This window comes from Oncorhynchus gorbuscha, linkage group LG20, assembly GCF_021184085.1.
Source record: "Oncorhynchus gorbuscha isolate QuinsamMale2020 ecotype Even-year linkage group LG20, OgorEven_v1.0, whole genome shotgun sequence".
NCBI lineage: Eukaryota > Metazoa > Chordata > Actinopteri > Salmoniformes > Salmonidae > Oncorhynchus > Oncorhynchus gorbuscha.
Genome location: NC_060192.1, coordinates 12,732,508 through 12,745,982, shown reverse-complemented (window position 1 = coordinate 12,745,982; position 13,475 = coordinate 12,732,508). Strand labels below are relative to the sequence as shown.

General features: G+C 48.9%; 1 protein-coding gene across 2 annotated transcripts in view; it reads left to right on the top strand.

The window, feature by feature from the left end:
* Positions 1-13,475, top strand: part of LOC124006840 (splicing factor, suppressor of white-apricot homolog) — a 150,779-nt gene that overhangs the window by 121,629 nt on the left and 15,675 nt on the right. For both annotated transcript variants that reach the window (XM_046317029.1, XM_046317028.1), the window contains exon 14: positions 10,487-10,791. In XM_046317029.1, coding sequence (XP_046172985.1) covers positions 10,487-10,791 — 305 coding nt within the window. The remainder of the gene's footprint in view (positions 1-10,486; positions 10,792-13,475) is intronic.

Sequence of the window (13,475 nt, the reverse complement as noted above, 5' to 3'; positions counted from 1 at the left end):
CATGTGAGGTTATGACAGAGCCAAGTGACTTGGTGTATAGCGAGAATAGGAGAGGGCCTAGAACAGAGCCCTGGGGGACACCAGTGGTGAGAGCGCGTGGTGAGGAGACAGATTCTCGCCACGCCACCTGGTAGGAGCGACCTGTCAGGTAGGACGCAATCCAAGCGTGGGCCGCGCCGGAGATGCCCAACTCGGAGAGGGTGGAGAGGAGGATCTGATGGTTCACAGTATCGAAGGCAGCCGATAGGTCTAGAAGGATGAGAGCAGAGGAGAGAGAGTTAGCTTTAGCGGTGCGGAGCGCCTCCGTGATACAGAGAAGAGCAGTCTCAGTTGAATGACTAGTCTTGAAACCTGACTGATTTGGATCAAGAAGGTCATTCTGAGAGAGATAGCGGGAGAGCTGACCAAGGACGGCACGTTCAAGAGTTTTGGAGAGAAAAGAAAGAAGGGATACTGGTCTGTAGTTGTTGACATCGGAGGGATCGAGTGTAGGTTTTTTCAGAAGGGGTGCAACTCTCTTTTTCAGTTCTGCCCACACATTTTCTATGGGGTTGAGGTCAGGGCTTTGTGATGGCCGCTCCAATACCTTGAATTTGTTGTCCTTAAGCCATTTTACCACAACTTTTAAAGTATGCTTGGGGTCATTGTCCATTTGCGACCAAGTTTTAACTTCCTGACTGATGCCTTGAGATGTTGCATCAATATATCCACATAATTTTCCTGCATCGTGATGCCATCTATTTTGTGAAGTGCACCAGTCCCTCCAGCAGCAAAGCATCCCCACAACATGATGCTGCCACCCACGTGCTTCGCTTCTCCAGCATATGCCAGTGATCATTGAAGGTGAGCATTTGCCCACTGAAGTCCGTTACGATGCCAAACAGCAGTCAGGTCAAGACCCTGGTGAGGACGAGAGCATGCAGATGACCTAGCCTGAGACGGTTTCTGACAGTTTCTGAATATATTCTTCGGTTGTGCAAACCCACAGTTTCATCAGCTGTCCGGGTGGCTGGTCTCAGATGATCCCGCAGGAAAAGAAGCCGGATGTGGAGGTCCTGGGCTGATGTGGTTACATGTTGTGAGGCTGGTTGGACATACTACCAAATTCTGTAAAATGATGTTGGAAGAGGAATATGGTAAAGAAATGAACATTAAATTATCTGGCATCAGCTCTGGTGGGCATTCCTGCAGTCACCATGTCAATTGCATGCTCCCTCAAAACTTTGACTTCTGTGGCATTGTGTTTAAAACTGCACATTGAGTGTCCTTATATTGTCTCCAGCACAGGTGCGCCTATGTAATGATAGTTCTGTTTAATAAACTTCTTGATATGCCACACGTGTCAGGTTAATGGATTCACTTGGAAAGGAGAAATGGTAACTATAACTGTCATGTTTGTCATTTATTGTCATGTCTTGTCCCTGTGCTCCCCATGCTATTCGTTTCCCTCTGCTGGTCTTGTTTGGTTCTATCCCTCTCTCTCCCCCTCCCTCTCTCACTCTCTCGCTCTCTCTTCTCTCTGTCGTTCCGTTCCTGCTCCCAGCTGTTCCTATTCCCCTAATCATCATTTAGTCTTCCCACACCTGTTCCCGATCCTTTCCCCTGATTAGAGTCCCTATTTATTCCTTTGTGATCCGTTCCTGTTCCGTCGGTTCCTTGTATTGTATTCACCATGCTGTGATTGCGTTTCGCCCTGTCCTGTCGTGTTTTTGCCGTGATTGTGTATCACCCTGTCCTGTCGTGTTTTGTGCCTTCATCAGACGCTGCGTGTGAGCAGGTGTCTCAGTCGACTACGGCCTGCGCCTACCCGGCGACCTGCAGTCTGTGGCCGCTTCTCCAGTTGTTTTCCCCTCTACAAATCTAGAGGATTTCTGTTATTCCGTTTTGGACTTTAATAAACTCTGTTTCTGTTAAGTCGCGTTTGGGTCCTCTTTCACCTGCATGACAGAAGGAACCGACCAAGGAATGGACCCAGCGACTTCAGACGCTCGTTACACTGCCGTCGAGATCCAAGGAGCCATGCTCGGCAGACACGAGCAGGAATTGTCTGCTGCTCGCCAGGCCGTGGAAAACCTGGCTGCTCAGGTTTCCGACCTCTCTGGACAGTTCCAGAGTCTACGTCTCGTGCCACCTGTTACTTCCTGGCCTGCCGAGCCTCCAGAACCTAGGGTTAATAACCCACCTTGCTACTCCGGGCAGCCCACTGAGTGCCGCTCCTTTCTCACGCAGTGTGAGATTGTGTTCTCTCTCCAACCCAACACATACTCTAGAGAGAGAGCTCGGGTTGCTTACGTCATTTCACTCCTTACTGGCCGGGCTCGAGAATGGGGCACAGCTATCTGGGAGGCAAGGGCTGTTTGCTCTAACGATTTCCAGAACTTTAAAGAGGAGATGATTCGGGTTTTTGACCGTTCAGTTTTTGGTGGGGAGGCTTCTAGGGCCCTGGCTTCCTTATGCCAAGGTGAACGGTCCATAACGGATTATTCCATTGAGTTTCGCACTCTTGCTGCCTCTAGTGAGTGGAACGAGCCGGCGCTGCTCGCTCGTTTTCTGGAGGGACTCCACGCTGTGGTTAAGGATGAGATTCTCTCCCGGGAGGTTCCTTCAGATGTGGACTCTTTGATTGCTCTCGCCATCCGCATAGAACGACGGGTAGATCTTCGTCACCGGGCTCGTGGAAGAGAGCTCGCATCAACGGTGTTTCCCTGCTCCGCATCGCAACCATCTCCCCCTCTGGCTTTGAGACTGAGCCCATGCAGCTGGGAGGGATTCGCATCTCGAATAAGGAGAGGGAACGGAGGATCACCAACCGCCTGTGCCTCTATTGTGGAGTTGCTGGACATTTTGTTAATTCATGTCCAGTAAAAGCCAGAGCTCATCTGTAAGCGGAGGGCTACAGGTGAGCGCAACTACTCAAGTCTCTCCATCAAAGTCCTGTACTACTTTGTCGGTCCACCTACGCTGGACCGGTTCGGGTGCTACATGTAGTGCCTTGATAGACTCTGGGGCTGAGGGTTGTTTCATGGACGAAGCATGGGTTCGGAAACATGACATTCCTTTCAGAGAGTTAGATAAGCCTACGCCCATGTTCGCCTTAGATGGTAGTCATCTTCCCAGTATCAGATTTGAGACACTACCTTTAACCCTCACAGTATCTGGTAACCACAGTGAGACTATTTCTTTTTTGATTTTCCGTTCACCGTTTACACCTGTTGTTTTGGGTCATCCCTGGCTAGTATGTCATAATCCTTCTATTAATTGGTCTAGTAATTCTATCCTATCCTGGAACGTTTCTTGTCATGTGAAGTGTTTAATGTCTGCCATCCCTCCCGTTTCTTCTGTCCCTACTTCTCAGGAGGAACCTGGCGATTTGACAGGAGTGCCGGAGGAATATCATGATCTGCGCACGGTCTTCAGTCGGTCCCGAGCCAACTCCCTTCCTCCTCACCGGTCGTATGATTGTAGTATTGATCTCCTTCCGGGGACCACTCCTCCTCGAGGTAGACTATACTCTCTGTCGGCTCCCGAACGTAAGGCTCTCGAGGATTATTTGTCTGTGTCTCTTGACGCCGGTACCATAGTGCCTTCTTCCTCTCCGGCCGGGGCGGGGTTCTTTTTGTTAAGAAGAAGGACGGTACTCTGCGCCCCTGCGTGGATTATCGAGGGCTGAATGACATAACGGTTAAGAATCGTTATCCGCTTCCCCTTATGTCATCAGCCTTCGAGATTCTGCAGGGAGCCAGGTGCTTTACTAAGTTGGACCTTCGTAACGCTTACCATCTCGTGCGCATCAGAGAGGGGGACGAGTGGAAAACGGCGTTTAATACTCCGTTAGGGCATTTTGAGTACCGGGTTCTGCCGTTCGGTCTCGCCAATGCGCCAGCTGTTTTTCAGGCATTAGTTAATGATGTTCTGAGAGACATGCTGAACATTTTTGTTTTTGTCTATCTTGACGATATCCTGATTTTTTCTCCGTCACTCGAGATTCATGTTCAGCACGTTCGACGTGTTCTACAGCGCCTTTTAGAGAATTGTCTCTACGTAAAGGCTGAGAAGTGCTCTTTTCATGTCTCCTCCGTTACTTTTCTCGGTTCCGTTATTTCCGCTGAAGGCATTCAGATGGATTCCGCTAAGGTCCAAGCTGTCAGTGATTGGCCCGTTCCAAGGTCACGTGTCGAGTTGCAGCGCTTTTTAGGTTTCGCTAATTTCTATCGGCGTTTCATTCGTAATTTCGGTCAAGTTGCTGCCCCTCTCACAGCTCTTACTTCTGTCAAGACGTGTTTTAAGTGGTCCGGTTCCGCCCAGGGAGCTTTTGATCTTCTAAAAGAACGTTTTACGTCCGCTCCTATCCTCGTTACTCCTGACGTCACTAGACAATTCATTGTCGAGGTTGACGCTTCAGAGGTAGGCGTGGGAGCCATTCTATCCCAGCGCTTCCAGTCTGACGATAAGGTTCATCCTTGCGCTTATTTTTCTCATCGCCTGTCGCCATCTGAGCGCAACTATGATGTGGGTAACCGTGAACTGCTCGCCATCCGCTTAGCCCTAGGCGAATGGCGACAGTGGTTGGAGGGGGCGACCGTTCCTTTTGTCGTTTGGACAGACCATAAGAACCTTGAGTACATCCGTTCTGCCAAACGACTTAATGCCCGTCAAGCTCGTTGGGCGTTGTTTTTCGCTCGTTTCGAGTTTGTGATTTCTTACCGTCCGGGTAGCAAGAACACCAAGCCTGATGCCTTATCCCGTCTGTTTAGTTCTTCTGTGGCTTCTACTGATCCCGAGGGGATTCTTCCTTATGGGCGTGTTGTCGGGTTAACAGTCTGGGGAATTGAAAGACAGGTTAAGCAAGCACTCACGCACACTGCGTCGCCGCGCGCTTGTCCTAGTAACCTCCTTTTCGTTCCTGTTTCCACTCGTCTGGCTGTTCTTCAGTGGGCTCACTCTGCCAAGTTAGCGGGTCATCCCGGTGTTCGAGGCACTCTTGCGTCTATTCGCCAGCGCTTTTGGTGGCCGACTCAGGAGCGTGACACGCGCCGTTTCGTGGCTGCTTGTTCGGACTGCGCGCAGACTAAGTCGGGTAACTCTCCTCCTGCCGGTCGTCTCAGACCGCTCCCCATTCCTTCTCGACCATGGTCTCACATTGCCTTAGACTTCATTACCGGTCTGCCTTTGTCTGCGGGGAAGACTGTGATTCTGACGGTTGTCGATAGGTTCTCTAAGGCGGCACATTTCATTCCCCTCGCTAAACTTCCTTCCGCTAAGGAGACGGCACAAATCATTATTGAGAATGTATTCAGAATTCATGGCCTCCCGTTAGACGCCGTTTCAGACAGAGGTCCGCAATTCACGTCACAGTTTTGGAGGGAGTTCTGTCGTTTGATTGGTGCGTCCGTCAGTCTCTCTTCCGGGTTTCATCCCCAGTCTAACGGTCAAGCAGAGAGGGCCAATCAGACGATTGGTCGCATACTACGCAGCCTTTCTTTCAGAAACCCTGCGTCTTGGGCAGAACAGCTCCCCTGGGCAGAATACGCTCACAATTCGCTTCCTTCGTCTGCTACCGGGTTATCTCCGTTTCAGAGTAGTCTGGGTTACCAGCCTCCTCTGTTCTCATCCCAGCTTGCCGAGTCCAGCGTTCCCTCCGCTCAAGCGTTTGTCCAACGTTGTGAGCGCACCTGGAGGAGGGTGAGGTCTGCACTTTGCCGTTACAGGGCACAGACGGTGAGAGCCGCCAATAAACGCAGGATTAAGAGTCCAAGGTATTGTTGCGGCCAGAGAGTGTGGCTTTCCACTCGCAACCTTCCTCTTACGACAGCTTCTCGTAAGTTGACTCCGCGGTTCATTGGTCCGTTCCGTGTCTCCCAGGTCGTCAATCCTGTCGCTGTGCGACTGCTTCTTCCGCGACATCTTCGTCGCGTCCATCCTGTCTTCCATGTCTCCTGTGTTAAGCCCTTTCTTCGCACCCCCGTTCGTCTTCCCTCCCCCTCCCGTCCTTGTCGAGAGCGCACCTATTTACAAGGTACATAAAATTATGGACATGCGTTCTCGGGACGGGGTCACCAATACCTAGTGGATTGGGAGGGTTACGGTCCTGAGGAGAGGAGTTGGGTTCCGTCTCGGGACGTGCTGGACCGTTCGCTCATCGATGATTTCCTCCGTTGCCGCCAGGATTCCTCCTCGAGTGCGCCAGGAGGCGCTCGGTGAATGGGGGGTACTGTCATGTTTGTCATTTATTGTCATGTCTTGTCCCTGTGCTCCCCATGCTATTCGTTTCCCTCTGCTGGTCTTGTTTGGTTCTATCCCTCTCTCTCCCCCTCCCTCTCTCACTCTCTCGCTCTCTCTTCTCTCTGTCGTTCCGTTCCTGCTCCCAGCTGTTCCTATTCCCCTAATCATCATTTAGTCTTCCCACACCTGTTCCCGATCCTTTCCCCTGATTAGAGTCCCTATTTATTCCTTTGTGATCCGTTCCTGTTCCGTCGGTTCCTTGTATTGTATTCACCATGCTGTGATTGCGTTTCGCCCTGTCCTGTCGTGTTTTTGCCGTGATTGTGTATCACCCTGTCCTGTCGTGTTTTGTGCCTTCATCAGACGCTGCGTGTGAGCAGGTGTCTCAGTCGACTACGGCCTGCGCCTACCCGAAGCGACCTGCAGTCTGTGGCCGCTTCTCCAGTTGTTTTCCCCTCTACAAATCTAGAGGATTTCTGTTATTCCGTTTTGGACTTTAATAAACTCTGTTTCTGTTAAGTCGCGTTTGGGTCCTCTTTCACCTGCATGACAATAACAGGGATGTAAACAAATTTGTGCGCAATATATTTTTTGTGCGTATGGAACATTTCTGGGATCTTTTATTTCAGCTCTTGAACCATGGGACCAACACTTTACATTTTGCGTTTCTATTTTTGTTCAGTATAATTACCTGTTGGAGGGCTGTTGAAATAGATTTTTCCCAGTCGGTTGTGGTAAATCCCCACTTCCATCTTGGTAACGAACGCACCAGTATACTGCCTCCTTCAGTGCCAGATACGCATTTGTAATTGTCATGAAGAGGGCATGTTTATAGCACCGTTCACCTCCCATTCCGGGGTAATGTGTTGAGGTGCCACTGTTAAGTATGCGCAACAAAGGGTGCATTTGCCAATTTATTGAAATTCATTTGGCTTTTGCTTGCTTATTTTTAGCAGGTACTACATGTTTGCTGAAATAGATACAAGAGGAAAGTTAGTTACATGGCTTAAGCACTTTCACAAGGTGCTGCCTGAAACCCCCTATTCTCAATCACAGATACACATATCTGCGGCTATAAACCAAAGACTATTCCAAAAACAGCCGACCTATCTGTTTCTTTGCGTTTCCGTCTTGCTCCGTTATACTGAGGTGATTTACGGCCTAAATGTGTCAACGTATTTGAGGTGTTGGCAGCTGCGTAGTCTATTATCCACAAGTCGTTGTCCATCTCTGTCGTAATCTACTGGGAAGCCAAAATGTCCCCAAACTGTAAATTGAAACTGAGATTAGAATTTTTATTAACGTTAATGTTTTAGTCACACAGCATATGCATAGCCTATAGACCTTCTGTTTTCATTTTGTACATGTCTTTTTTTATGTATTCATTGTAGTTCACAGTGCGGACCAAACCGAGGTGCCCTTACCAAATGGTTCGATATGAATACATGTACCATTACACCCCTACCATTCCGGCTTTAAATGCTCCCACAACGCCTGTGTCGCTCTCTCTCAGAACCTGGAATAAAGTCAAAAGTCATATTTTTTTTTTTACTTTCAACGAGCATTTCTTATTTGTTCAGTCTGGGCGTGTTAGGATATACTTTCATCCTGTTATAAACTTAACTTTATTTGTAGTTTTGTAGTCACCTTGATTCTTTTGGCCATCCTTTGTAAACTGTCTACTACAGCATCGGATACAGCGCTGTGTGTGTGGACGGCGGTTTGCTCGCCTTGTTTTCCCTGGCTGTCAAGTTTGTGTTTATAGAGTTGTGTATCCATACTATCCTCCTCTCACATTCCACAGGGACGCTCCCAAACACACACACACAACTCTGAAACACCAGGAGAGGCGCAGCGTCGAGCTAATAATTGCTTCAGCCAATGTCTTGCTGTTGTAACGGAAGCCGTCCCAGAGTTGGCCACAAGTGTGAATTATTGATTGATTACAGGACCAGAGCTTCAGATTTAGTTCCATTTCCTTGTAAACATATTGAGTCTGTCAAAGCCAGTTAATTGAAGCCTGTGAAGAGTAGATGGCAGAGCTTGAGCCGTTACTGGGTGGGATGTGTTGCAAACAAGTGCAGGCAAAGTTTTTTGGTGCTTCAGAGTTATTGACGTGGCCCATATTACAGTATGACAACAGACAAGGTGACCTGGAGCAGTTTGTTTGCACACCGAGAGTTGTAGATTCTGGCTACACTCTCTTTCTCTCTCTCATCGCCCTCTCTCTCTCTCTCTCTCTCTCTCTCATCGCTCTCTCTCTCATCGCCCTCTCTCTCTCTCTCATCGCCCTCTCTCTCTCTCATCGCCCTCTCTCTCTCTCTCTCTCTCTCATCATCCTCTCCCTTTCATCGACCTTCTCATTCGCCCTCTGTCCATTTCGTTCTCTTGTCCGCCCTCGCTCAAATGTTTTGCTCAATATCTGTCCCTCTGACACCCCCTCTCGCTCATGATTGACTGCGTTCCTCTTCCTCTCCATCCATCTCTCTCTTCTACTATCCCTCTCTCAAACACACTCTATCCATCTTCCTCCTCTTTCCGTGTCCTCTTCTCCCATACACTACATGTCTCTCCAGTGTGGAGGTGTGCTTCACAGAGGTCAGGTTACACACTCTTCTCTCCCCATGGCTCTGGGGGATAAGCCTGCCTAAATGTCATTCTATTTTTAACCCAAAACCTCCTTGAAATATCCTCGCAGCCATCCTCCTCACTATCTGCCTTGAGCCACCGCAGCGTACCGCATCACACCGCAAAATACTGATACCCGAAAACTTTATCAAAGCCAATAACGCAGATCCCTCTTCTCCTCTCTGCCCCTCTTCTCTGCCTCTCCTCTTATCCTCCTCTACCTCTCTCCTCTCCTCCCCTGCCGTGCGCTTGAGCTGTCTAGAGCAGGTTGGGGGGGGGGGGGACGTGGCTCTCTCGCTCGCTCCACGTGAGGGAAGAAGGAAGAAGAGGAAAATAAGTAGTCCTGTTTCACTATTAATTGGGACAGGGTAGGTTATAAATATGCTGTTAAGAGAAGACATTGTGTCCCGGTTAAGTCGAGGCTCCTGAGAGCTCATTTGACCCACTGTCGCCGGAGCTGTCTCTGCAGATACTGCGGCAAACTCTGACACACACTTATTTTTTTCTTTCTCTCTCTAACACACACATACACACTTTTTTGTTCCACATATGAACACTTCCATACCCAAAGTCTCCACTATTGCACACTCCCAACCCACTGTCTCCTCACGATGGCAAAGTGGAAGTTCAATGGCGTGTGACGCTACATTGATTGATTGAGGCCCAGTTGTGATGTTGGATCCAGTGGCAGGCAGAAGACCTAATTTAACCAGACAGACACATACTGAAGTAATTAGAGGCACTTTCGTGCTGACAGTGGAGAAGGGCCAATTATGTTTTGTAAGCCAGGCAGGCAGGGCAGGGCGCTAGCTATCAGGCTGCATTGTGTAACCAGCACCTTTTAATTAACAACGGAGTAAGTCTGAGGGAAGAACCACAACCAGAACCAGCTCACGGCGAGCAGTTATCATGACCCGAGGACAGAGCTAGGAGTGCACGGCCCCAGAACTATGACTTAACCCTTTACCTGGGTCGGTCGAGTTCACACGCAAGCACAAAATCATACAGGCACGCACACACATACGCGCTCAACATTGATTGGAGACGCAGGCTGAATTTAGATAATGTCTCCCAGATCACCTTAAGCCTGTGGCTGCTCCTATTGATCCGTCGGCAGATGCACAAACACAGGAGGCGGCAGTTGTGAATCCTTCCCTCTCGCTCTCTCTCCTTCCCTCTCGCTCTCTCTCCTTCCCTCTCGCTCTCTCCTTCCCTCTCTCTCTCCTTCCCTCTCTCTCACTCTCTCTCCTTCCCTCCCTCTCGCTCTCTCTCCTCAGCCCCCTCTGTCAGAGGGAAGAGTTCTGATTGGTTTGCATGTGGTCCTTCTGTAGCTCAGTTGGTAGAGCATGGCGCTTGTAACGCCAGGGTAGTGGGTTCGATCCCCGGGACCACCCATACGTAGAATGTATGCACACATGACTGTAAGTCGCTTTGGATAAAAGTGTCTGCTAAATGGCATGTATTATTATTATTATTATTATTATTATTATTATAAAATCAATAAGTTTGGTTTTTCTTGGACTGTTAAACTAGAAAATGCCCCAAGGTGCAGATGTATGTTTGTCATTAATGTGCCCCCTCCCCCCTCTTCTTTATTTCGCTAATCCCTCTTTCTCTCTCCTTCTCTCTACCCCAGCCACAGCTGCCAGAGGTCCCAGTGGCCCCCGTTGTCTCATCCCCCCCTCTGGCTTCTAGAGCACATGTGTACCCAGCTGATCAAAGACCACCTGACGTCAGCACCTTCAAAAGCAAAGAGCCCCCCTCCTCCTCTTCCACCCTCCTGCTACCCTCTTCCTCCTCCACCTCCAGACGACCGGAGAAGAACCGGGACAGAGAGAAGAAGAAGAAGAAACGCAAGAAGCGGTCACGGTCGAGATCGCGATCCCGGCCTAAAACCAAGCACGCCCTGCCAAGCGCGTACAGAATGGTCCGCAGGTCTAGGTGAGTGGTCCAACCCGTATTCCTCACAACAACCCGGTCCTATGGCTCTCTCATCACAACCATGGCCTTTACAGTTGAATAGGTGTTGTCTTTACACATTGGCAATAGAAGATGGCCTAAAGCTCAGCTTTTTTAATATAATTCATCAAAGATAAAGGTGCTCTATTTATGAACCTACAGTAGCTGGTGCCTACTGCCTAATGAAGCAAGTAGCTTTCTGTCTGGCTAGCAGTATCAACTAGATGACTTTGTTGTGAAACTGAGAGTTTCATCCGTCTTCACTGCAATCTGTCGGCTTCCTCTCTCTGTAGTTTCCCGACGCCTCCACACGCTCTCCAAGTTTTCATCTTGAATTTTTTCATCTCTCTTTTTGGAAATCACGGCCAATTGGCATTATCAGCTGCTGGAGTTGCAGTAATTACGCCGGTCTCATGGTGTCATCCTGACGAGCCTTAATGTAATTTCACTGAGATTTAATCGTTTCTGCCCGAGGTTTTAAATCACTTACAGTATGTGAATTAAAGGGCCTAGATTGAGAAGGGGGCATCCGCTGAGCCTTGTGTCAGAGATTGCAATCCTGTAATGTGCAAGCACGCCAAATTTCCTCCATTTTCTTTCGTATTTTTTTGCAGAGCAAGTCAAATGAAGAAAGAAAAAAATCCGGTCTGCGGCAAAATTTGAAGGGAAGAGTGAAATGGATCCCTGATAATGACCAGTCACAGAATCAGTCAGCGGTTTTTTTTGTGTGTTGGGAGGCTGGAAGAGACAGTGAGCTCCTACTCATTTTTTTACAGCGTTGATGAAGATTCAGACTGCATCCCAAATCGATCCTATTCCCTACACAGTGCAATACTTTTAACCAGAGCCCTATGGGTGTACTACATAGGGAATAGGGTGACGTTTGGGACACAAGTGACGTTTTTTAGAATGGGGAGCATCTGAAAGGTTTAATCTGGTTCTACAGAGGGGAACCTCTGAGGGTTGTGCAGACATCAGCCCTGCCAATCACTCCCCATTTCAATCCCCAGCCTTTTAAAGGTCTCCCTTACTAACCTTGAGAAAGAGGTAATGGAGCCTTCCTGCAGGTGGCTGGCTGACTGCCTGCTTGTCTGTATTAGTGCATCCCAAATCGCTCCCTATTCCCTATGGCCGCTAGACAAAAGTAGTGCACTATATAGGGAATAGAGTGCCATTTGAGACGCAGTCTCAATCTGTCTAGGTCTGACGACGGAATTAAATTGGCAGCTTACTCTGCTCGTGTCCCGGCTCCTCCTCACCAGTCTCTAGCAGCTCAATGGACACTCTCTCTCTCTCTCTCTCTCTCTCTCTCTCTCTCTCTCTCTCTCTCTATCTCTATCTCTCTCTCTCTCTCTCTCTCTCTCTCTCTCTCTCTCTCTGTGTCTCTCTGTGTCTCTCTCTCTGTCTCTGTCTGTGTGTGTGTGTGTCAGGGGAGGTTCCCCCTTGTTAACACATCAGCAGGACTGCTGCTCTCCATTAACTCAAGAGGTACTACTTTCCCACCTGTCTTTTTCTGTCTTTCTCATCCCCTTCTCTCTGTCCATCATTTGCATCCTGTCTCACAGTATCAGGGTCAGCCCTCTGACATTGTCTGTAGTCATTGACAGGCCTGTCATGCCCCCATCCTTAGCCCCTGCCCCCCTGTTCCACCCCTGGGTGTTTAATTGGGGCCCTTGGCCCCAGGGGCCAGTGTGAGATCTTTACCAGCAGAGTTTAGAGGCCCCTGTGGACCCATGAAGGGTCAACAACATCCATACAGGAAAGATAATGAGGGGGGGTGCAGGGAATGTCTACCTCGAATGTACAGTTGCCCTCAAATTGCACCCTTCCTCTGACAACTTCCCTTTTCCTGTCATTTCTTCAGCCCCCTATAGTCAAGAATGACCCGTCTGTTTGTGTTTATCCTTGAGCAAATTTGGCTTTTGTCCAACGGTCCACTGTGTCCCCAGCTGCAAAGTACTTTTTAAACGGCTCCATTAGATATAATTTTCATCGATGTGTGGCCAGTTTGTGCGTGTGCATTAAATGTGTGTAACTGTGCGAGAGTGTTTCCAGACGTGCACGTACGCTAGTGTTCTCAAATAAACACTCATTTGTAGCTGGTGGGGGGGTGACATTTTAAATCAGGAGAAATTCAATTTAGTTTTTGTCACTTATTATTGCGAGAGTCATTTGGTGTCGTTATTGCCCTTGGCAGTGGGATGTGAAACGACTGAATCACCATGGTAATGGCTGTCCTATATTATATAGAGCTATGGCCCGGGGAGGACAGACAGACAGGGGGATGAAGAGAGAGCGGAGGAGTGTGAGGGATGGGCCCGGTCTGTACACAGTTACATCTCGTTCATCTATCAGGGCTAATGTGGCGAGTATTGACCAGACCGGGGCAATGACTGCCACCCCAGTGAGTTAAACCCCTCTGCAGACACTGACATTTACATAGTGGCCTTTACTACACAGATAATGACCCTGGCTCTACCCCTCCTTACTTGTAGGATAAAAAGAAAAGGAGTGAGCATAGCTGGCGCGACGGATGGGTAACATTATAAACCACTTTTGAAGTGAAAAGTGCTCAACTCTACTTTATAAGTGGATAACTCTATTTCGCATCTCTTTCCTCTGCCCTCTATCTCACTACGTTCACTAAGAGCAGCCCCGTGAACAGT